Source organism: Suricata suricatta, chromosome 3 (assembly GCF_006229205.1).
Source record: "Suricata suricatta isolate VVHF042 chromosome 3, meerkat_22Aug2017_6uvM2_HiC, whole genome shotgun sequence".
In the NCBI taxonomy this organism is placed as follows: domain Eukaryota; kingdom Metazoa; phylum Chordata; class Mammalia; order Carnivora; family Herpestidae; genus Suricata; species Suricata suricatta.
In genome coordinates this window covers 92,644,880-92,671,194 of record NC_043702.1, presented here as the reverse complement: position 1 = coordinate 92,671,194, position 26,315 = coordinate 92,644,880, and the positions used below count along the sequence as shown (strand labels likewise).

General features: G+C 39.1%; 1 protein-coding gene across 1 annotated transcript in view; it reads right to left on the bottom strand.

Moving 5' to 3' along the window:
• Positions 1–26,315, bottom strand: part of NCKAP5 (NCK associated protein 5) — an 857,737-nt gene that overhangs the window by 600,952 nt on the left and 230,470 nt on the right. Inside the window, exon 3 of the mRNA XM_029934682.1 lies at positions 6,510–6,583. Coding sequence (XP_029790542.1) covers positions 6,510–6,583 — 74 coding nt within the window. The remainder of the gene's footprint in view (positions 1–6,509; positions 6,584–26,315) is intronic.

Here is a 26,315-nt window from a genome sequence, read left to right as displayed (position 1 = left end):
AAAAACATGGGCAGTAATCTCTCAGACACCAGCCTATGCAACATTTTTATGGTTCTGCCTCTTCATGCAAGGGAAACAAAAGCAGAAATAAACTACTAAGCTTACAGCAAAGTAAAACACTGTGGTATAGCAAAGGAAACCACCCACAAGACAAAAGCAAAAACGCTGCAAATGGAAAAGGAGAAGATACTTTCAAATGACATACCTGATAATGGGTTAATATTCAAAATATATTTTTAAAAATGTATATAACACAAAAAAACCACAAATCGTTCGATTAAACATAAGCAGAGGACCTAAAAAGACATTTTTCCAAAGAAGAAATACAGATGGTCAATAGATCAATGAGAAGATGTTCAACATGACTATCACAGAAACGCAAGTCAAACCCACCATGAGGTACCACTTCAAACACGTCAGAATGGCTAAAATCAGAAAGAACTAACACAGTTTGGTGAGAACTTGGAGAAAAGGGAACCTTTATGAACAGGTGGTAGGAACATAAATTGGTGCAAACACTGTGGGAAATAGTATACAGGTTCCCCAAAACTTTAAATATGGAAATACCACATGATCCAGTAATTCTTCTACTGGGTATTTACCCAAAGAAAATAAAAACACTAATCCAAAAAGATATATGCACCTCCATGTTTACTGCAGCATTATCTCCAATGGTCAAGATTTGGAAGTACCTTAAGTGTCCACTGATAAATAATATATGATTTTACACACACACACACACACACACACACACACACACACACACTGAAACATTACTCAGCCACAAAAAAATAATAAAATCTTGCCATTTGTACCAATATGGAAAGACTTAGAGAATGTAATGCTAATTCAAAAGTCAGAGAAAAACAAATACCCTATGATTTCACTTATGTATAGAATCTAAAAAAATAGGAAATAAACAGAATAGAAATAGACTCATACAGAGAACAAGATGGTAGTTGTCAGAGGGGATGGAAGATGGGTGGAAAAGTTGAAGGGTAAAGGGATCAAAAGATACAAACTTCATTTATAAAATAAATAAGTCAAGGAGATATCAGGTACAGCATAGGGATTATAGTCAATAACCTTGCAATAATGCTGTGTATGAACCAATGGTAACTGTTACATAGGGTGGTGAGCATTTTGTAAAGCATAGATGTATTGATCACTATTTTGTACACCTAAGACTAGTAACATCGTATGTCAACTATACTTCAATAATTTGTTTTCAAGTTTGGGTACACTAGAAATAAAATTTTATTACTGGATGGGACAGATCTCGGTGACTTTTATATCAATCAGGGATCTATACACTGTTTTCAATTAGATATCTTACTCCCCTTGCTGATGTAGGAAACCATCATATTTCACATTTCCTCCTTGAGGAAGTAGGAGTTAAATGCCTGACCAGGGCCAACAGAGCCTATGATCAATAGTTGTTCAGATTCTTGGAGTTTGGTATTGAGGCTTGGGCTGCCCCTCAGGAAAATGATGATGAGCTAGAAATTGTCTTTTTCCTATATTTACATTACTATCTTACTAATAAACTGCACTCCTCACACTATTAGCTAACCTTTCATTGCAGCACCCATCCCAGTAGCCCTAAATTATGGGAAGAGGGAAGAAATTGTTACAACCATATTTCTGTATATTTTTGGCTATTGAACTGGATGGATTGCTATTACCCAAAATACGTTCCTTGGAATTTTAGTCAGAATAAATGCTGCAAGAAACATAGGATGTTTTTAAAGAAGTTAAAGTTTGGGGCACCTAGGTGGCTCAGTCAGTTAGGCATCTGACTTCGGCAAGGGGCATGATCTCACAGTTTGTGGGTTCGAGCCCCACGTCGGGCTCTGTGCTGATGGCTCAGAGCCTGGAGCCTGCTTTGAATTCTGTTTCTCCCTCTCTCTCTCTCCAAAAATGAATAAACATTAAAAAAATTAAAAAAGAAGTTAAAGTTCTATTTTATATCCTATTTTTGAAATTAATAGCACATGTTAGCCATTTAAATGGCTCAGAGAAATTCTAGAATTCAAACAATTTTAAAACTTGTTTTTAAACAAGATTTAAAATTTGGACACAGAGAAACTCATTTATAGAAATCTGAACATTTACCCAGGATATTCAGTTTTCTTGGAATGGGCTTAAGACAAAGTTCACAGATCATTTAGATCACTGGTCCTCCACAGGAAGGAAAGAGGATTCTGACCTCTGGGAAACATGTAGAAAATGTTTGGAGACATTTTTAGCTGTCATAATATGGGTGAGGGGGGCGGGGAAAGGTTCCAGCAAGTGGTGGGCAGAAGCGAAGGATGATGTTAGACCAACTATAACGCACAACACAACCTTATTCTTACAACCCCCCCTCCAGATAAAGAATGGTCTGGCCCCACATGTCTACAGTGCCTTGACTGAGAAACCCTAGCATAGTTACAGCTTGTTCAAAAGGGATTCTGATCTGGGATCTGTAGGCTGGCAGGTGGCACTTTGCATTCACCAGATCTTGTCATTTAATGTTGGCCATGCAGACCTCATTCTTCATGTACAGACTACTGATAACACCATCTCCAAGTCAAGCGATGAAAATCTGAAGTGAACACTTTGATATCATCTGGTGAAGTTATTAGCAAGCTGTTAGGTATTTCTGTTATTTTACTGATTTCTACTTATGTTCCTGAAAGCTTTCTATGATATATGCATTAAATGCTACAAAATGGTCCATCTGTATAATCAGAGAAAAATAAGACTAAACTTGTATCTGTAAATGCTGCCTAAATGTATTATTTTAACCATCATGTATTTCAAATACTCTTATTTGACAAATAAACTCAATCTTAAGATTCAGTAATCTTAAAAACTAGCTTTACTGATAGCTTCTTTTTTACAGAAAAGGACACTCATTCCAGAAGGGACACCCTGTGGCCAGATTGGGAAGGCCAGGCCAAGTGTCCAAGGCTCCAAAACCTCCAGGCCTCTTTCCATTTCTATAATTCTGCTGCTTCCATTTTCACACTTAATTTTACATGTGACATGAAAGAGTTATTAACATCATAAATATTCATGAATTCAATTTGTATCTTCCAACTGTTTGTGTTTGTTCTCCACTCTTAATTTGAAGCTGCAACTAGATAAAGATTTCGATCAAATGTTACAAGAAAGACATTCTCAGGAGTTGTTTTCTTATAATCACTTGTCAGTCAGATATATTTAGCCAAGTCAGAAATGGTAGCAGATGATATAAAAATCATTAAGTGTAAAAGTGCCTTTTTCTGCTTTTCTTAACATTCCACATTAAAACAAATGCACATACAGAAATTTCACATCCCACTTCAACATCTACTAGTAAACTAGTTGTCACGGGGGATGTTGATTTTCCTTCATCAAGCAGGGAGGTACAGAGCAAACTAAGTCGACCCAGACCTGTGCTCAAATCTTACACTAGATCTTAGATTCTGACTCTAGCTACTCAGATGAATTCACAAGAGTTTTCTGTTAGCGTCAAAAAATGTCTTCTCTGAGCTAAATGACAGCTCATCGCTAGACAGCTATATTTAAACTTCAAATCTCTTTGCAATTTGAAAACCAAAGACAGATTATAGGTCTATTTCAGGATAATACTAAATAGGGCCCCAAAACAACTAGTTATCTTGAGAGTATGAGTATGACAATATATTTGTGTCACAGCAGACGTTTACGCTGTAAGAAACGACAGTCTATTAAAGACTGGTAGCCCCTTCCATAAAAATAAGCAAAGAGTTCATTTCTGTATCCCATCTTGTATCAAATCCTCAGTGGGTCCCATTCTCTTATCATTAAGCAAGTAGCAATAGTATGTCATGTGCCTATCAGGCTTTGGATCAATACTCAAACACCATAGCCATCAATTAACGCTGACAACAATTATTGTTAGAACGCCTAAGGATTCAAGATTTGTCTAAGTTGCACGTAGGCTGAGGTATAAATGGAAGACCATCAATTAATACTAGCAGCAATGATAATAGCCTACTTCATGAAAATCATAGCAGCTACAAATCAAAAGCACAATAAAAATCAGAAAAAGCTTATACTGACTTATGGGCATATTTGTTTAGGAGTACGCTTAAGACATGACATGCTATTCTTATGATCTTCTGCACATCACAGATTGCACCCTAATTAAAAAGGAAGTAAAAACTTAATCATAACCAGAAAGACTTTCCCACCTTGGTCACTGTCACCGGCATATCCTTCATCCCAAAACGACTTGGCTACAGTTGCAGATACGGTATTGTAATAATCATCAGAAAGCCTACCACTTTAAGTCAATCAAGATCTGTTTGTAAAATATAATCAAGTATAATTTCCTGATTCACTAAGTAGCATATAAATCTGCTATTACTGGTTTTCATTTCTTTTCAATACCACCCATTTCCACCTTCCCTCAGGTAGTTATTCTGACTATTCAAAGGTCATTGCCCTTCATTGTTATTCAAGTGAAGCCCTTTTATTAGGTCCTCTGCCACTATATATAAGGCTTTGCTTCTTCAGCAGCAATAATTCTATTTCTGAAGGAAAATAGAATTGATTGCACACAAAATTTTGAGCTCTTCCTTTATGTTAGGTAAAGTCTATGCCTGAAATTGGATTTTCATTTAATCCTATCCAAGAAGACCAAAAGGTTTTTATTAGCTATCTTATCAAAGCAGGAAAACATCCTTTTCCATGCAGGTTTTCTTGGTTCAGAATCCATGAAACCATAACTCCTCCCCAATGATGTATTTAAGACACATTTAGTGACCAAATAAAACTCTAATTTGTTTCGTCAGGTGGCATTCATCATTTTTTGTGTATATTTTTCTTTTAAAAGATAAAGAAAACCAAATGTCCTTTATAGATAGTTGGAAGAAAATGTTACAATCCATTTAAATAATCTTTGACACCTTGGAAGAGATCTATAGGAAATATAAAAAAAAAAAGATACATAACTATAAATACATTGTTTCCAGTTTTATTCATACAATACACTGGCTAACAAAAGAAAACTTTATCGATACCAGGTTATAGTTCTAAAAAACATATCTAACAAATATCACATAGTTATATAAAATTAACTTGTATGTCTCTTAGCAGCAAGCAGACTTAAAAATCAGATACTTTTGTTGGACCCTACCAGCAGTTTTTCCAGGCACAGAAATAGACAGTCTGTTACTATAAGCACAGATCTGCTCTTAAGCAGGGAAACTAATATAAAGCACAGAACAAATGAAATTATTAGGCACTTTGCCTAAGAACTACAGTCCCTCAGAGAAGACCAATTTCAAGGTTATTAGGATTTGTTACAAGATGCATGAAGAAGGCAGCACAGCCTAGTACAGAGGCCAGGGGTGATACATTTGGATGAGGTTGGACAAGAAAGCCACAGAGTTAGCAAATATTTACCGCCATCCCTGTATATAGAGAGCACTCTCCCCTCCATGCTGCCAAGAGATAAGAAATAAAGGACTTCAGGGGCTTACTGACCCTGGGGAGAAAAAGCTAATTACATTAAACAACTCTGGCACAATGTGAGACATCATGTGATTAAGCACTAGCATATTTATTCCAGATAACAGGAGCCATAGGAATTTAGGAAAAGAAATGGCAGATTCCATAAGGGCACCTATGCAGAACATGACCACACAGAAAACAACATCATAACCATTTTGATCAGCCTTAATTCCCAAGAAGCCCCAGGGAACATGTAACTTAAGAATCTGCCTTTCAGGATATTAACTTCTTTTTTTCCAATTTACCTGTACCAAAGCTCTCCCATATATATATATTTTTTTTAACCAAGAATCAGGACCCACCAAAAAGAACAAAAAACTAAACATGAGAGGCCTTTAGAATAGCATTTCTAAAATAGCCTCCTTTAATATAAAGAGAAGCAGACATTTTAAGCAGCTGTATTCAACTTTTTAAACAATTTTTAAATGTTTATTTATTTTTGAGACAGAGAGAGAGAGAGAGAGAGAGCATGAGCAGGGGAGGGGCAGAGAGAAAGGGAGACACAGAATCTGAAGCAGGCTCCAGGGTCTGAGCTGTCAGCACAAGCCTGACACAGGGCTTGAACCCACAAACCATGAGATCATGACCAGAGCCAAAGTCGGACACTTCACTGCCACCCAGGGACCCCTCAACTTTTTAATTACAGGAAAACTTACTCTTTAAGCAGGCAAGGGTGAGAGAATTTGGGTTCTAGTTTCCACAGTGTAAGTTTGCTGTGTGGCCTTGGAGAGTTAATTTCTTGACCTTAACAAAGTGTCATGATTGAGCAGTGTCATGTCCTTGACTCAAGCACAACCTTTGACACTGTTGCTTTACTTTTAGTGAAGGAATAAAATTCTCTAAGGGGCTACTGGTGATTTTTGCTCCCAAAGGTGCTTTTGACATCAAGTGTAAGAAGAGACAGTTTACCAAGTCCCTGCCTCTGTGATCCACATCACAGCTATCAGGGAAGCTGTTAAGGTAGAGGCATGGATTTCACTCACCTCCACAGACTTCTGTGTTGTTCCTCGAGCTGAGTTAGGAGATGCTCAATGTATTTATTGGAGTCCATGTATTCCTGCACATGTAGACACACAAAGACAAATAGAGCCTCATTACAATTGTCACCAGATTTTGGATTATCTTTCTCTTTATAGGACAGATTTTTGACAAGATAATCCCTGATCCCTCTCAGTTCTAAGAGTCAATGAATCTGTGACTTACATGCAGAGTTCTCTGGAGAAAAATATTTTCTCCATAAATTCAGACCATTCTATAAACAGAATTTGAGTTCTTCAAAGTCATCATAAAAACTTCTCATTCACAAAAGAAAGCTACATTTCATAGTAATCTACACTGTGGTCCATATATTCTACCATATAAAAATAAGTAAGCCAACAGTGCTGCTGGCCTTAGAAGAGTAAGAATAAAGTAGACAATACAGGTCATGATTACAAGGGTCTTACAAGAATTACTTCCTAGTAAAAACACTACTTTAAAAAAGTTTTAGTATATATTTTTTAATGTTTATTTATTTGAGAGAGAGACAGAGAGAGAGAGAGATAGTGGGGGGCATAGAGAAGGCGAGACCCAGAATCTGAAGCAGGCTCCTTACTGTCCGTACAGAGCCCAGTGAGGGGCTCAATCCCACAAACTGTAAGATCATGACCTGAGCCAAAATCAAGACACAGACGCTTAACCAGCTGAGCCATCCAGGCACCTCTGAAAACACTACTTTTGAACTATACAGAATGCTTTCTATATTCACTGAGCATATTAGTTGCAACGATGAAACATGTCCATTTCCCTTTAGCTTCTTGTATGAAAACAGTCTAATTACTTTGGGGTTTTCTCCCCTCTTTGGTCTCTTAGAAAGGAATCTAGCTTCTAAGAAGATACGAAACCAAGGTATATATTTATTAAATGTGTAGATTTTTGTCAATCAACCTGTTTTTAAGAGACAATTCTGAAAATAAGGAATTCCCTTATGAGATTTATAGAAGTTTAATTGTTACTAAAAATGCTTTTTAAATTAGTGATTTCTGAGTATGAGGTTCATATACAATAGATTCATTTGCCAACTATCAAGGAAAACGCAGTGTGTAACAGTTTTGATGATTGATTTCATCCTGGACCTGCTCTTTTACTTTCTCTTTGAACATCTAGCCTGCAATCCTCTAGTATCTCTTTATAGTATCTGCCTTCAGTAGAAGAGTGTGCAATGATTTCTGTTAAGGACCCATGAAAGTGACTGTTTCGTTTCTTACAGTTTTGAGATAAACTGAGAACTTTGATGAATACTCATTTTTTTCTGAAATAGATTTGTTCTGATTAAGTGCTATACATAATCTATTGCTCCTATAAGAATATGTATTATAATGAGGAGGGTAGAAACTACACAGTAAGAATTCACCTGATATTATAGAAAAATCCTTTTCCTGAGTTTCTGGACCTGGATCTGCCCGTGTAGCCTTTTTACCTTTCTACACTATTTCAGTTAGGCTAGATAGCACAGCATGTCTCTACCTAGCTAAAACTGCTAATTCTCTAACAGTACAACTTTATTTCAGATAATTAGCTGAAAAATACTCTTTTTCAGGTTAGTTATTTAAACAAGACCATTGAGCATATCAAAACCAAAGCAGAAATATGTTAATGAATAAAGTTATAATAGTTTATAGTTATGGTATTATGTATCCCGATCAACATTTAAAGATTTAGGATAGTCAGTTATCAAAAACATTAGTTTTCAAATACACCCATCAAAAATATTTAAACAGGTTCCAGATATAAACAAATACATAAATCTCAAAGCTATTCATCCATTCTTTAACACAACTATTTTTTTCAAAATCTGTTATACTCCAAATGCTATTCTAAGTTTGGTTCATGAAGTAATAACCAAGAGAAAAAAACTTCCTGCTCTCAAAGAGCATACACTCTGTAGAGGGAGGTAGTGAACACGTGGACATCTGACCGGTGATATGCTATGAAGGAAACTCACCAGTAGGGAGAGAATTTAAATAGGGAAGGGAACCTCCCTTGTATACAACGGTTGGAAGGAGATCCAAGCAAATGATACTTACGCTAAGACCTGGAAGAGAAGAAGGAGGCAGGCATATAGAGAAAAGAGAGAGGAGTGGAAGGAAACAACATATGCAAAGACCCCCCAAATGTGGTGCTTACAGAACAGAAAAAAAGCCAGTGGGGCCAGAAGCAGAGCGACTGTGGTGTGGAGTGTAAAATACAGGTAGCAAGCTAAGCAGGGCCAAATCATCAATAAGCTAGCTCTGGAAAACGGTTTGAACTGAAACCAAGAGATCTGATATATTTTGTTCACTCTTCTTAGCTCAAATGAGAGGATGAAGCTGAAAGGTGTGGAAATTATAGCTAGGATCTTTCAACTGAGATTTAGGTTCAAATCCTGGTTTTGGTACTTACCTAGCTATGTCCCCTAGACCAAATTATTTTATCTCTCTAAGGCTTATTTCCATCATCTTCAGGAAGAAACTCAATTTACAGAGGTGTTCTAAGAATTTAATAGTTTAAGTAACCATATACTATAGGGTCTGCCAAGAGGTAAGCATAGATTTTAATAAAAGCACTCACCTCTTCTTAAAGGCAAATCACTTCACAATGAGAAAGTAATATCCATTTCTCTTATCTTACCCATTATCAAATTTTTAAGTATATGCTTCTTCATTTATAGTTGCTGAATATTAGAATAGGATGTTAGACAGAGATTAACAGTAATGATACAGATTTTTAACCATTAAATGTAGGGGCCACTGAACTGGGATTTACAACCTATTTCAAGTGACACTATGGGTTGTTTCTATTTAAAGTAGCTTCACCTGGGGCTCCTGGGTGGCTCAGTCAGTTGAGCGTCCAACTCTCGATTTTGGCTCAGGTCATGATCTCAGGGTCAGGGCATCAAGGCCACGCTCAGCATAGAGCCTGCTTAAACCTGACTCACTCACTCTCTCTCTCTCTCTTTCACTCTTTCTCTGAAATAAAAAAGCAGCTTCACCCACATACAGATGGCCAATAGACACATGACAAGATGTTTAACGTCACTAATCATCAGAGTAATAAAACTAAAAATTACAATGCAGTATCACCTCACACCTGTCAGAATGCCTAAAATTAAAAACACAAGCAAAAACTGTTGGCAAGTGTGTGGAGAATAAAGGAACCTTCCCGCACTGGTGGTAGAAATGCAAACTGTGCACCACAATGGAAAAAGGTATGGAGATTCCTCAGAAAATTAAACATAGAACTACCATAGGACCCAGTAATTCCACTACTGGGTATTTACTAAAAGAATACAGAAACACCAATTTGAAAGGTTATACGCACCCCTGTGTTTATTGCAGTATTATTTACAATAGCCGAGATATGAAAGCAGCCTCAGTGTCCATGGATAGATGAATGGATGAAGAAGATACACACAGGCACACACTAGGATATTACTCAGCCATTAAAAAAAAAAAAGAAAACTTGCTATTTGCAACAACATGGATGGATCTAAAGTGTACAATGCTAAGCAAAATATGTCAGTCAGAGAAAGACAAATACCATATGATTTAATTCATATGTGGAATTTAAGAAACAAAGCAGATAAACAAAGAAAAAGAGAGAAAAACCAAAAGACTCTTAAATATAGAGAACTGATGCTTACCAGAGGGAGATGGGTGGGAGGGATGGGTGCAATAGATGAAAGGGATTAAAGAGTACACTGCATGGGTGGTTGGTTAAGCATCTGACTTCGGCTCAGGTCATGATCTCTTAGTCCATGGGTTCAAGCCCCATGTCGGGCTCTGTGCTGACAGTTCAGAGCCTGGAGCCTGCTTCAGATTCCGTCTCTCTCTCTCTCTCTCTCTCTGCCCCTCCCCCTACTCACTCTCTGTCTCTGTCTCTCAAAATAAAAATAAAGACAAAAAAAAAATTCAAAAAGTACACTGATCCACTGATCGTGATGGGTCCCAGGTATTGTAAGGAATGCTGAATCACTAGATTGCACATTTGAAAATAATATACCACTGTACGTTAACGAAACTGAAATTAAAATTTAAACATGTAGAAATTTTTTAAATAAAAAATATACATAAAAATAGTATAAAGATTCCCACTCTCTAACTGCTCCGTGATAGTGAGACGATTGAGGTGAGGGCTCTCCACAGGGTCTGGGTAGGATGCCCCTGGGTCCGGCCAGGAGACCATTACCCGTGTGAATACTAGAGTGTGCTATTGCCAAGGTGAAATGAAGAAGTCGAATCTAGTTCAGCAAACAGCGGTTAGCACTAAGAATACTCAACTCATGCAAAGGCTTCCTGACCTATTATTTTTATCTTAACGAAAACTTACACAAAACTTCATTGGCTCAGGCATTGTGCTGAGTACCTTTGTAGCATTTTCTCATTTCATCTCAATATCCCCAAAAGGTAGATACTCTTATTATCCCCAGTTTGAAAATGACATAACAGAGTTTCCAGGGTCATACAGCAAAGAAGTGGCAGAGCCAGGATTGGAATCCTGATATGAATCCAGTCCAGAACCACGCTGAATATTCCTACTCAGCCTACCCTGCTGGCCAGCTCATCCCCACTGTCTTTGTGTGTGCTACTCTTCTGCTTAGAACACTTAACCAGAATAACAATAGTGGTAACAGTAATACAATTTACTATCAAAATTAAACAAATAAATAAAGTAGCTTCACCCATTTTTCTATTAAAGTAGCTATTGAGATAACTATGAAGTCCTAACCCACGTGATAATGGGAAACTAGAATTATGACTTTTCCCTCCTTTTGAGCTTTATTTTTCTCCATAGCACTCTTCCCTCTAACATCCAATATATTTTGCTTGAGTGCTTTTTGGTATTGCCTATACACTCATCTCTCACACACTCATCTCTCATCTCTTCTCAAATACACACACATACACACAGACAGCTAAGTGAAATAAATGGAGAAAAGAATAAGATGTTTACATGTACGTTCTGTTAATTTCGTCCCTGGCTAAAACAACTGAGGCAGCATCTTCATACATTCATTGTTTCTGTCCCCTGAATTGGAGAAATTAGTTAACTAAAAAGAAATCCCTATCACTTTATAAGAATAAAGAAAGATTCCAATGGGAATCACTTCTATCCATCTATTTGGATTTACCTCCAAGGAAAAGATGGATGGTGAGGGCAGATTGGTTTACAGTGAGCTACAGTTGAATCAAGTGCAATGTAGCTACTATACCTCAAGCAAGAGCTGGGGTATAACGTACATACTGGATGTTACTAAACAGGGTCTCCATGATTCCAAAGTGTCTAAGGCACAGCAAGAAAGAAAGGGCATGACAAGATCCCATCTCACTAAAACAGCTCCCAAAAATGCCTGAAAGATACTGGATATTTAGGAGAGGTTCGAGAAAATTTTTCCATAAATGCAGATGGACACAAAGTAGAATGGACACTGCCCATGGAGTATCTGGATGGGTCACTCCAGAATAAGTACATTGAAAACATAAAACACAAAACCCATGACGAAGATATCACCCTCAGTCACAGGACAGCAAGTTACTCTGAAATTGATTAAGTGAAATGTGGGGAGCTGCAAAGATTCAGCTGCTGGCCATTTACTAGCCAGTAATGTCACTCCCTGAGGAGGAGTTGCAAAAATAGGCAGGGGAGCGCCACTCCCTGCCAGGAGAAGCCAGAAAAACAAAGATCAATCGCCTACCGGCATGGTGGTATCTGGCCCTTCACGTGCTGTGCTAAAAACTTTAGTTTGTTTCCTTTTTTACCCTAGCTTGACCCTGTTTCCTAGCAACCAACCCTGTCAGTGTCTTGCCCTAAACCCTATATAGGGTGGGTTTTCTTGTCTGTAAGGAGAGAGTGTGAGAGAGAGAGAGAGAGAGAGAGAGAGAGAGAGAGAGAGAGAGAGAGAGAGTGTGTGTGTGTGTGTGTGTGTGTGTGTGTGTGTGTGTGTGTGTGTGGAAGAATAAAGGAGGCTTGATCAGAAACGCTTGTCTGGCTTCCACTCTCTGTGCTCCCTGCCCCCCAATTCTCTCTCCCTCTCTCAGGAAGGAACCTGCAAGGATTTACTGCCTGGCCGGCAGGGGCGGGACATGACGGTGAAACATGAAAAGCATTTTAGAAAGAACTTTAACATGCTCAGTAGTATCCAGAAAGAGACGCTCTGAAACATGTGTATGGATAGTTTTTTCATACATCCATTTGCATAAGAGTTAAAGAAAAAATAGTGGATGGGGCAGAGGGACTGTAAGCATCCCACCGACAAAGGGGTTTCCTACCAAGGATTGAAGACAGGCTGTTCATAGCTTCCAGCCACCCCTGGTGTCCATTGAAATAAGTACATAGAACTTTGAGTTTTAATCCATAGATATCACCAATCACGTAGCTATTCTGTAACAAAGTAACAGAAACATATTCTCAGCTATTCATGAATTCAGAAAGTAAAGCACCTAATTTAATTGAAAACGTGTGTATGTGTACTTTGACCTTACTTAAGGCTGTGTGTATACCTACATATACAGCTAGATACCAAACGCCCAAGAGATGAAAATGTACCTAATACATATATGTATACGTGTGTGTGTTTGTGTATATATTTACATGTGCATTCTAAACCTGAGTGATGCATAGGGATTTATAATATTTATAATAAAAAACAAAAATTCAAAAGAATTTAAGTGGATTTATGTCAAAAAATGTAAATATAAAATTAAACAAAGCCCCCAAAAGAAAGATTCAGAGTATACATTATATATCTTTGTTGTGGACAGAAGAGGGGGATGAGAAAGAGGAAAGAACGATCACAGAAAAACCTTGTTTATTTATTTATTATTTTTTTTTATTTTTGAGAGACAGAGAGAGACAGCATGAGCAGGGGAGGGTCAGAGAGAGGGGGAGGTACAGAATCTGAAGCAGGCTCCGGGCTCTGAGCTAGCTGTCAGCACAGAGCCCGACGCGGGGCTGGAACCCACCAACCACGAGATCATGACCTGAGCCAAAGCCCAATGCTCAACCGACTGAGCCACCCAGGTGCCCCTTGAAAAGTCTCTTTGTACATAGGAATAAATGCTTGTTCTATACTTGACTTGATAATCAGAAAAACATAAGTATAAGGGTATATTTTGTCTACATGGGTAACAATTGGGGAAAGCAATTTGATAACAGGTCATGAAAATTAAAGCATTCATGTACCTTTGATCCAGAAACTCCATGTCTAGAAATCGCCCTGGGTAAATAATCAAATTGAAACAAATGATGTTCAGATATTATTTATGACATCATGGAAAAACTTGATATATCCTAGCTTCTGAAATTGTGGGAATGATTAAGAAAAAAGCATACTTTGGCCATTTGAAGAATTATATAATTTCTTAAATTTGTAAAGAATATAAAATAAAATGGAAAACAGTATAGTAGGGAAGAGACATAGGATTTTAAAAAGTACAACCCTTTTTTAATCACAATTTTGAAAATAAACACAAAGATTAAAAGAGAACAAAACATAGTATATGGTAGTACTATGGTTTAAATTTCTTCTGTATACTTCTCTTTCTAGTTTACTATATGTTCACTATACAGATTAAAAAAGTGTTTTTGTAAAGAAAAATACAGCCCCAGAAAATAACATCCACAAAGATTTTATTATAATTAAATTTTAGAAAGCAAGATCCAAAATATCATAATGCAATAGTTTATGTTCTTCTAAAGCTAAGCTGCTGTTTGGAACAAAAGTCCTTTCTTTTATTATTTGCCCTTGTCAGTGTTCTGCTAAAAGCATTTCACCCAAGTTACGATTAGAGAAGAACACTAAGTTATACCATGACATATTTGTATAATATCCTTAAAAGTTTTATAAAGGTACAGCACTAAAAAGACATCTGCTTCTTGGCTAAAACTTATGCAAATTAGAATCATTTTGGAGATGTATTTCAGGAAATTCGCCTTTCATTTCTTTAATGCACATGCTTCAAGGCAATTAGTATGAAACATTTAAAGTGATTAGAGGTTTATAGATATACCTAACATTGCATATCTGTGTAGCATAAGCCCATTTAATGTGAACCTCCTACCGTCTGATCTAGGTCAGTTCTGAGCAAGACCCATTATAAATGAATTCTAATGGTGGGAGGATCTGATGTATCATTAGTTTTAAGTGGAGTTTAAAATGTAATACTAAAATCGAGCTTGCAGAGATCCCAAATCTGTCCATGTAATCTTGATGTTATAATCAGTGTAATTAATGGCAGAGTGTGTAAATCTGTGTCAGCACTCTTGTAGGGTTCCCAATTCACCTTTGGGCAAAGAAACACACACCAGGAGGCCAGCTGTTCAAATCAACGCAACTAATATTAAACACAGGGATTTCCATAATTAGAAAATGACTAACCACTGTAATAAAAGATGCTGCTCTCAAAAATTATTTGTCACCTTAATGAAATGTTGCACCTGCACAGGGATTGTAAAAAGCTCAAACATACCAACTTTGGGAATTACATAGCACTAGACAGAAATTGGCCTCATGTTTGGCATCTGTGCCAACATAAATTCTTCCAAGTTTTAAATGTTAAACACAAATCAATTCAGAAATACCAGCTCTAACAAATTGATCTCACTGCCATTACCTCTCCATGAGCCATCTCTAATTCCTCCTCATTCACTCATCAAACAACTCAACCTTGCTTCCACTTGCACTGCAAACTCTTCCATGGAATTGTTTGGTTAAAGCCAGGAGTGACCTCCACAGGTGGAATCGCGGGTTCCTTATAATGAGTTCCTGCAGCATGTAATACTGTCAAACATACTCCATCCCTTCTTGGTGTGCTGTGAAACAGTTTCTGGTTTCCTTCTACTGTTCTGAGACCTTTGTCTTTTTCCTTCCTTCTTACACCCCTTTACGTATCAAGAGTAGGGTTCTACCCAAAGCCTTCTTTCACTTTCTACTGGAAAATTCAGTAGAGTACCTGGGCTTCCACAGTCAACAAAAATCCAGAGATTCCCAAATATTTACCTCCATGCTAGGTCACTCTCTCAAGGTCCAATCCTCTGTATCCTTCTATTTACCAAAACCAGTTCCTTTGGATATGCACCACTCTTCAGAGCATGTCTTACTTCATTTTTATATCCTCGAATACATGGCAGAGAACTCGGAACATTCCAGTACTTGAAGGTGTGTTAAATAAATGAAAGCATCTATTTATTTGGTCAGTTTCATAATGAGAGAATCTGAAATTATAAAACTATCACTCTGGTCTTCTGGAACGGTTTTTTTTTTTTTTTTCAATTGAAAAGGTTATAACAATCTTAAGGGCATCAGCAGTTTTTCCAAAATTACTGTGTACTAACTTTTTTCTGTTAGTATAAATCAGAAATGGCATCTCTATTGATAATTTTGCAAGAAATCAGTGTGTTTCTCTGATCTCCTAATCCCAAGGACAGTAGTTATCTAATGCTAATCCTTAATCCTTAATCTAGGGACTTTAGTTATCTATGCTGTGTAAGTCATAATGGGCTCTTAAGGATCAATACAATGCAAAAGTCATAATCAAAGTTTAGCATCAAATGGAGAGATAATTGATAGGATGATAAATAGAAAACCCTGCATCTTATACAGCCTCTGCCATATATGAACATTTCACTATTATCCATTAACAGTAACAGAAGCATAGAGACATGTAGAAACCAAAGCCATTGAAAAGTTTTATGGCCTGCTACTTTGTTATCAAGGTAATATAATCAATGCAAATAAAATTATTAGTACAGTTTAACAGTACAGTACATCTCAATTTGGACACTACCAACTTGTCCCGTTATACACATTCCTTTATTTCTTTTAAAGACAGCTTCCACTCCTTCCCAGCTTCAGTTGGACACATGGCTTCCAAGCCAGAGATTCTATTTCCATCAAAGGTGATAGGAACATGTAACTGAGTTCAAGCCAAAATGACATGAGCAAAAATGGTGCATGCAATATCCAACCCAAAGACAAGGGGCTTGCGAATTATACGTTCATCCCCGACCTGGGAATGCTGACAACCTTGAGCCCAGAGACAGAAGGTTCATGCTGATGATGGCAAGACTGGGTGATCTTAACGAAGCTGTCCACCCACCCTAAACTTCCCCTTGGCCTCCTACTTGAAGAAGACTGAACTTTCTAGTTTCTTTAAAACACTTTATTTTGGGACTCTATGTTACAACAGCTTGGCCTATACTGTAAGCAACAGTGTACATATTAGCCAATAATTCTGAAATTAATATAGCAAATACACCAAGTTAAATACTAAGCAGCCGACTTTACATCTCTGTATTAGTTGATGGATACAGGTTTGGAGTCACAGCTTTCTAAAGCACTTCGAGCACTTTGGCATTCTTCTCATCTGATCCTCCCAACAGCTTTGAGTCATGCTCACCATTTCAAAGTAGAAAACAGAGGCTCAGTTTGTGGTTAAGTGATTTGCCTGGGGTCCAACAGTGACAGACTTAAAACAATCACTCAGTGTAGCACTCAATCCACTGCACCAGGCCAAACTGAAGCAGAGCACTCTCTCCCCCACAGCCAACTGCTCTCAGGGTAGATTCCATGTTGCTAAGATGGAAAATGAAAGCAGAATGATTTCACTGTCCCCTACATTTAGGACATGTGGCTATATGCAATGATGGGAAACAAGGTCAGAAATAAAGCCCCAGGGGTGCCTGGGTGGCTCAGTTGGTTGAGTGTCCGGCTTCAGCTCAGGTCATGATCTCACGGTTCGTGGGTTTGAGCCCCGCATTGGGTTTTGTGCTGACAGCTAGCTCAGAGCCTGGAGCCTGCTTAGGATTCTGTGTCTCCCTCTCTCTCTGACCCTGCCCTGCTCGCGCTGTCTCTCTCTGTCTCTCAAAAATAAATAAATTTTTAAAAAGCATTAAAAAAAGAAAGAAACCCCCAAAAGCATGCTAATTATATAATCTGCCTAAGTTTGGCTTTGGTTTTGCTTTGATTTGCCTGACTGGGTTGAACAAGGCCAAGGGAAGAAATTAGGTTGTCATCTCATATTCAGCACTCTATTCTCATAAATGGAATGAATCCAAACACACACCTTTTAATTTTTATCAAAATTGATAAAGATGCTGTTACTGATAACTATGTGTTCTTTGAGGAAAAACATAATAATCATATTTGGCTTTAGGTGGGAAAAAAGATGTGATCATTGTATTTCTAAGCTATGTAAGCTATTTCATCATACATGGCTTTCAATGGCAGTTTGGGAAATAAGTATATATCGGTTAGATGAAGGAATTCACTTAGATGGTAAAGATAATTTATTTTAGTTGCACCCCCACATGCTCAGGGTCAAGTGAGAAGTAATTCTCTCCCTCCTAAAGTTCTGCAAGTCAGTAACATATAATTTGTCAACAAGGCAGTGAATAGTGTACATGCACATCTTATACCCAGATTTTAATATCACCCCCAAAAACCAGAGACTACCAGGGAGACCAAGTCACGCATGCCAAAGCAAAGGGCGGTTTTATTACGGGCTTATAAGCTCAGGCTCAGAGACTTCACCAACACAATGGATCCATGCGGAGAGCCTCAAACAAAGGCGGGGTAGGGCCTTTATGAGTTTGGGAAAGGAGAGTTAACCATACATTGATACTTTTAGTGGAAGCCAATCACAACATTTAGAGTACTGACCAATCACAGAGTGGGCCCAGGACTCTTACATAGGGGTAGCTTCTATTTCTAGGCCTGCCCTTAGAAATGTTAAGGACTTAATCATCCATTTCCTACATAAAAGGTAGCTACTTTTTTGCATAGACCTCAAGTATACTGTAGGATAGAGGTGGGATTTAAGGAAAGGTATTAAGCAGGCTGCGTTTTAGCTTATGGGCAAGTAATAAATCGTACATTTATCTTGAATGTATCATAGATAAGCTGCTATATAACGACTGCCACTTCAGATAGCTGTGTAATTAGGTGATTAACTAGTTGTTACTTAACCTTCTAATCTCTGTATAAGTCTAATTACATGAAATAGAAGTTGGTGTTTTGATTTTTTACTTTGCTTTTCTGTTTGGAGTGTCATTGCAACTACTGTATTGTAAATGATGGAAAATAATTGCATATGTTTAAAAAAATGAAACTTTATAAAGTAAAAAAAATATAAAATTTTTAAATTTAAAAAAAAAAAAAAAGAAATGTTAAGGGTGTTAGCTGGCCTTTGGTCCCTCCTGCGTTGGGCAACATGTGCCCTTCTACTGTCTAATGATTCTGAGAAACTGACACCTAGGCCTCCAAGGTCAGAGTCAGTTTGATTCAGACTTGTGTCCTTACACACACACACACACACACACACACACACACACACACACACACACAAATAGGTAAGTGGCATAGCAGAGTCTTCATTTCAACCTTGATTATTGCTTTGATGGAAAGACACCGATAGAACCTTGTATAAGTGGAAAGCCTCAGTTAGGTCACTAGCTATTCTGCGTAGAAGAGTTCAGCCACAATAAGTGTAAGAACTACTCCAAATCTGGTAACACATCAAAACACAGAATTGCCTGATGAATCCACGGCATCAATATATTGTACTATTCACCTGTTTCCTTCCACTCAAGTACTGGATCACAGAATGCTACTCCACTCAGCACAGTATAACAGAACCCCCAGAGTCTACTATTCAGTGTCCTTCAAAATCTGGACAGTTATGTTCTAATTATCTATTACTCCTCCAAAGTTGTCCTAGGACATTAAAAAAGCCACACTCTTTGCTTTTACTAAAAAGGTCAAGGTATAAACTCTTTATAATGTCAACACCTAGTACAGGACTTGGAAATATGTGCCCAGAGGTAAGTTGGCACCAGTCACCCCTCCCCCCCATGAGAGCTTTAGGGCATTTTAAGAGACTCATGCACTCGAACGGAGTGGAAGCATCACCTGAGGGATCGTAACACATTTGTTTACTCAGTCATGGTTCTCCCTTGTTCACTCGAATCATCTGAATCACCCGGGCTGATTAAACCAGATTGTTGGACCCAACCCCTAAGTTTCTGATTTGGTGTGCTTGGGATAGGGTTGGAGAATCCATAACCCTAACAAGCTCCCAGGTGACTCTGATGCTACTGGTCTGGAGACCACTCTTTAAGAATTATCGCCTTACTGTTACAGGCATTAGTTTATTGGTTAGCTCTATTACCACTCACTGTCCTCTTAAAAAATTAATGAGATCAGTGTAAATAATTCCAAATTCAATAAGTCAATAAATACTTTTGAGTGTCAATTTATGTTCAGCCACTCTTCCAGGTCAGGGAATCCAGCCATTAACAATACAGACAAAAGTCTCCATCTTCATGAAATGTACTTTTTTGTGGAGAAAACAGACAAGATAATTCAATTAAGTTTTACATAGAAAAGTTAAAGAGAACTGAGGGAAAAGAGGAGTTGAAGTAGAGGGTTCAGGGGAATATAGACTGACAGAGAAGGAGACATTTGAGCAAAGGCCCCAAGCAAATGAGGAAACTAACCCAGAGAGCTATCTTGGGAGACTCGTCCTAGGCTGAGAGAAGAGCACATTCAAAGACTTTGAGGCCGAAGTGTGCTGGCAAGTTCCAGGAATAGCACAGAGGTGGGATACAGAGAGAAGACAGATCGCAAGGGTCTAACAATCCTGGCGAGAACTTTACTTTTGCTCTCAGTGAAGTAAGGAACAGTCTCAGGAGGATTTGATCTGAGGCGTGAAACCGTCTCACTGAAGTTTGAAAATGATCCCTCTGCTACTACTAAAGACAAAGATGGGAGTGTGTCTGTACAACAACAATGACAGAAGCAAGGGGACCAGATGGAGGCTCCTGGCAGGAGAGGACAGCCACTTGGACTAGCGCATAACAAGGAGAATCATCCATTATTGTATTCAAAATGTATTTCTGAAGATCAAGGTGATAGAATTTACTACTAGGTTAAATGTAAGAATAAGGAAAAAGTAAATAATCAAAGATAATATTTGGGTTTTAGCCTGAGCAACTGAATAATGTTCCCTCTCCTGACACAAGACTATGGAAAGAGCATGTTTGTGCAAGGATATTGAATAAATTGTTCTTCTTTGAGCAATTAAGTTTGAGAAGTCTACTGCATATGGGAGAGGGAATGTTGATGAGGACATCTGTCTTCAGACAAGAGGTCTGGGACCCAGAAATTTGGGATTCCACGGTGTGTAGAAACAGTATTTGGAACCATGGGACTGAAGTGAGATCACCTGATGAAGGAACAACACTGAAGCAAAAGGGATCCAGTAATGGAAGTTTGGGAGGAGGAGAATTAAGCCCATAAATTAAGCAGAAGCCAGTAAGAGAGGAACAAGACACCAGTACTTCAGAATAGTGCTTCAGGAAGAACGGAGTAGCAAATACAATCAATGATAAAGTACGGGAGGCCCCAAAATTAATCAATATGGGGGCTGTTCATGTCCTGCCCAAAGCACTATTAGTGGAGTAGGTTTTCCAAAGTCCTCATTGGGGAAACTAAAGAGAAAAATTGTGCCAGGAGTAGAAAGAACATATGAGCAAAGTTTTCTAGAAAATATTAGGTGGTTGTTAGGGTTCAGTGTTCCTGAGAGGCTCCAGAGGCGCTGGGGAAAGTGGCACACCCAGGACCCACCCCGAGATACAGATACTGTAAGTATGTGAGTTAAGAGGGACCAGAGATCTGATTGTAAGAACTACAGAGAAAGGTGTTGGCAGTTCTCCCTGAGGCACCTTTCGAGAATGGTCTCCAAAGGTCACTTCTGAGGAGCTCACAAAATAAAACCAACTGATAACCAACCATCAACCAACAAATCAAACCTTCCCTGAACCACTTACACCACCTATTCTACCGAGGCAAGCTGGGGCCTTAAGTGTGTTGATGCTCCTGCATCATTAGCGAATAAGACTAAATGTAAAGATATTTTAGAAAAAAGAACAGGTGGAGATGCCTGGATGGCTGTGTCGGCTAAGCATTGGACTCTTGGTTTAGGCTCAGGTCATGATCTCACAGGTTCGTGGGTTTGAAATTTGTATCAGGCTCTGTGCTGGCAGCTCTGTGCTGAGATTCTCCCTCCCTCCCTCTCTCTCTCTCTCTCTCTCTCTCTCTCTCTCTCCCCCTCTCTCTCTCTCTCTCTCCCTCTCTCTCTCTCTCTCTCTCTCTCTCTCTCTCTTGGCCCCTCCCCCACTCATGCTGTCTCTGTCTCTAAATAAATTAAAAAAAAAAAAAACTTTCAAAAGGAAAAAAAAAGGACAGGAACAGGGGTCCCACTCACGTTGGAGCCAAGAGCTCTTGTAGGAAAATTTGGGCTGCCTATCCGAGGAAGATGCCCTTTGCCATACAAGTGGGCTATAATAATATTTTTAAATGTTTTCATATTCATCTTTAGTAAGAGGCTTCCCTCGGGAGATGGGGTATTTACTACTGGGTGAGGGGATGACTCATTTATACATTAACACATAAACCTTGTTCGCATTTTATTTTCTGAGCCTGCAATATTCAAGGATTTGAGTATGTTGCCTGCTCAACTGCATTTCCCACTTGTGGGCACATAAATCACACTGGAGAAAAGAACATTCTTCCTGGAGCAAGGTATTTCAGAGACTTCTCTTCCCCTGCCTCTGGGAGGGAATGGGTGGTACTCAGATGCCATTTATGTCTATTTTTCATTGTAAAAAAATAAGAAAATGAAAGTAACGGAATGGATCTTAAATTTTCCTCACTTTCATGTGGCTGCAGGCTGATGTTTTAATTATCTAAACATCCAGACTTGTTTTGGTGAAGAGAAACACTTACATTTTTTGTTGCATTTTCTAAAACAAAAAGCAGAACATATGAATTGCCACACTGACCACCATTTTTCCTCTTACCCCTGAACCCGTTCTCTATATTAACATCAAACATTATATATTGGGAACCACAGGTGTCCCCCTGCCACACATCACAGAAAATAAAGGCTGGAAGCTCCGAAGAGATACACTGTCCTCTCTCCGCTAGCTTCTCAGATGTCATACTTTGCAAGGTATGCGTGCACGCGAGCACACACATGGAATGACACTGTAGTGTCAATGCAAAATGCACAAAAAGCATTATGCAAAGTCAGATTTTAATGTGATTGACAAAAGCTACAAAACCACAGTCAAAAATATTCCCAAGAAAAAAACTAATGTGAAGAGCTGATCCAGAAAACCTTTAAGTTCACAACAAACTTTGAAAGAGTATGTGGGCTCTCTTGAACAACAGTCTATTTATAGATTTCTGTGAACATAATATCTGTGGCCATCCCCCTCCCTACATATATGAAAGATCAAGTACAAAGGAAGTTCTAACTGAACTTGAAATGCAGATGTCCTCTTCTGAGGGTTAATTTCATCCTGAAGAGTCGGGGCCAGGAGCCTGGGGTAGGACTTGGGTTCTGTTTGAGCACGAGAGTCTAAGGAAGAACAAACCACAGCTTGAATTCACTGGAGCCTCTGCAGCAGACACCGTGAGCCTGTTCAGTAGAGTCCCCCCCGCCCCCCCAGTCAGGGCTGTCAGTGCGGATGCCCCATAATGGAATATGGAAGGAATAAGCCATTTCTTCAGTTGTGGCAACCCCAGTGCTGAAAAGAAAATACTTGAACTTGCCCATCACCCTTCAGGAGGAGGCCAATTCCACAGAAACAAACTTAGCTCCTTGAGGACAAGTTAAGCAATATTTCAATATGGTTTCCTATGTCAACATCAATAATGGTACATACAACAGGCATGGCAGAGGGGGTCGGTAGGGGAAGCAAAAAAACATCTGGCTGCCACTCTTCCTTTTCGTATCTTTAAATATGACTAGGAAAATTCCAAGTGGGGACTAATAGGTCCTGGGGGGAAGGGTGAGGCCCCTCTTTTGGCAATGGGTCCCTGTCTCCTATAAATAGATTGCATCCGTTGGCTGACTACTATTCTCACGGGGCAGCCCCTCTTTCTACTTCGCAGTCTTAGCTCTGCCAGGGCAGAAAGTAGAGAAGTTGTGAGCAGTGGGAAAACACGCACCCCTCTGAGACTACGGAACAATTTTCTCCTTTGACTTTGCCTTGGGAGACCCGAAGCCTATAGCTTCATTGAGTATTTGAAATAGCTTCCAGGAGAATCTTGCCTAGGAATCAGATGCCAATCATATAAGGAAGATTTTAACATGGTTTTGAAAGATGGAGAAAAAGGACTTATGAAGTTCAAGATACCCACTAGCAAACTTTTTCATTTTTTCTCAAAGACTGGATTAAGTACCATCTGTTTCCTGGTACCTTCCACTCTCAGCTTGGTAGTTTATTTTATGTGAAAAAAAATTGAGATTATCTTCCCCAGTGCCCCTAGTGTGGTATAAAATGATTACCACTTTTCTGATTAAAAAGCACTTTTATTAGTAGTAACCCAAAGGGCTGATATGGCCTGAAGGAAATTGCACTGTTCTCTTGTTTGAAAGGTAATTAAAAAACCATTTTGCCCTGACAGTGGAAACTCTCTGATTCAGGAGAAAAGAAGTTTCTTCTCTCTTGAAGGGCAAGACAAATTAAGTATGTGTTAGAACGTGGTGACACAAGTCTATAATGCTCCCACTTGGAAACTCTAAAAGGAAATAACTGTAACTCATAGCAACTTTTAATTTAGAGCAAAACCTCATGCTCAGAACCTCTATTTCCGTGCCAGCTCATGCCTGGAAGAGAAGCAGGGTAGTAACCCACTGTGTCCTCCTCAATGGCATCATTAGCATCACCTGCAAATGCATTAAAAACTTAATGTTTATTTATTTATTTTGACAAAGAGAGCACATGTGACAGAGAGGCAAAGAGAAAAGAGAGAGAATCCTAAGCAGGCCCCATGCTGCCAGTGCAGAGCCCAATATGGGGCTTGCTTGAACCCAGGAGCCATGAGATCATGACCTGAGCCAAAATCAAGAGTTGGAGGCTCAAAAGGCTGAGCCACTCAGGTGCCCCCCAGCAATATGTTTTTAGCAAGTCCCCTGAGGACACTGATCCCCCTCAACTTTGCAAACCACTGCTTAATCAACAGTTAATATGTTAATTACCCATCATCATTACATTCACCACCCACATGTTCCCCCTTCCCCAAATTTAAGATGAACTAATCACCCAAGTTTATAATTCATTTCTTTAGTTGCATGGAGTAACAATTCAGGGTTTCTTTTTAATGTATCCCATTTTTCAGGGTAGGTGGCTGGAGAATCATTAAGTGACTTACTTCATTGCATCCAGCAAAAAATCTAAGTTTAATTAAAATAATGTAGAACCAGCCAGAGCCACACTGCCATGAAGCAGCACATTTCTACCAATCATGGAGGTGCCATTTTAAAAAACAGCACGAGCTCAGTACCGGTGATAAATAAAATTGTAGCAGGTGCACCTGGGCTGTGATTTACAAATTTTTTCTTCAAGTATTCCCTCTAAAACTGCTAAAGCCATTAACTGAATGGACTGTACAACATTTGGGATCTGAAGAGTCAGGGCATCCAAGGCAGAACTGCATGCACATAAGGGGTAGCAATGCAGACAGTTCACCTACCAGTGGGTAAGAATTTAACCATCCTAATCCTTATTTTTTTTTTATGAAAATCAGCCACACTTAGACAAGGCAGATGTGCTAAATCAATTTAGGAAGGCAATTTACCCTGATGAGGTTGTTACTGAGTCAAAAAGAACATCAGGGAATTTATGCAAATATTTTGGGGAATTTGTTCTGAGTATGCAAATGCCACATAATTAGTTATCACGCTTTTCATGCAAAATTAAATTTGCTATAATAACAAATCACACTCAAGAATAAGGCTAGTTAACATGAAAAGGCCCCTCATTTTTATGACTGAAAGGCTGCAAATTGAGGGTAAACCGCAGGTGAGTCTAATTCCAGCCTCCAGTATTGTTACTCATTTTAGTCAAACAAACCTACTGCAACAAGAGGCAGCAGGATTTTGAGGACTCTGGACAGCAGTTGTACGCCGGCGGGAATTACAAGAAGTAGAAGCAATGGAGAGTAGCCAGATAGAGTGTCTTTTACCCTTTAGCCTGTAATTATTTCTGAAGGACTCTGTGCTATAGTTTAGTTCACCAGAAAAACAAAGTCAAAGTTCTCTCTTGGACTATCTCTCAATTCTCATTACTGCTCGCTTCCTGCCTGCTCCAGGCTGACAGGCTGGAGAGAAGTTGGCCTTCAAGCAGGTTGGCGCTCTATGACTCATTCTGTCAGCATCCTCCCTGGTAGGTGGACTCTGGACCTCCTCTTGCTGGCACAGCTCTGTGTCTGCTCTCCTTGCTGGAAAATACAGGAATTGAGCTCTACTGCCGCTTGGCCACTTCAGCTGTAGTCCACGCCAGCTTGCCCAGGGCTGAGAAGTTTCTTAGGATATGCGATTTTCAATGCTAACACTGGGAAAGTCTTGAGAAAGCTGGGACAAGCTGGACACTCTTCCTTCATCACCTTTTCCTCTTTACCTACTCCTCATAACTGGGTCTCAGTTTTTCTAGAAATGATGTGAGAATGGGCTCAGCCCTGAAGTTCAGTGCTGTGGACCAGGACCAACTCCAGGACATGCTTTTTTTGCCCATCCACCATGCACTGAAGAAGTGGATGTTTGCTCCAGCATGCCCTGTCACTCACCCAGATCGTGATTCATCCCAAGTGGACTGCTCTGGGACCAAGGGGTCACCGTCTCCCTGAGGTTCACTCTCAGAGCGCTCTGCCCCCAGATCAGAGCTCCAAAGGTAGGTCTGTCTATATCACAGCCATGCCCCCACCT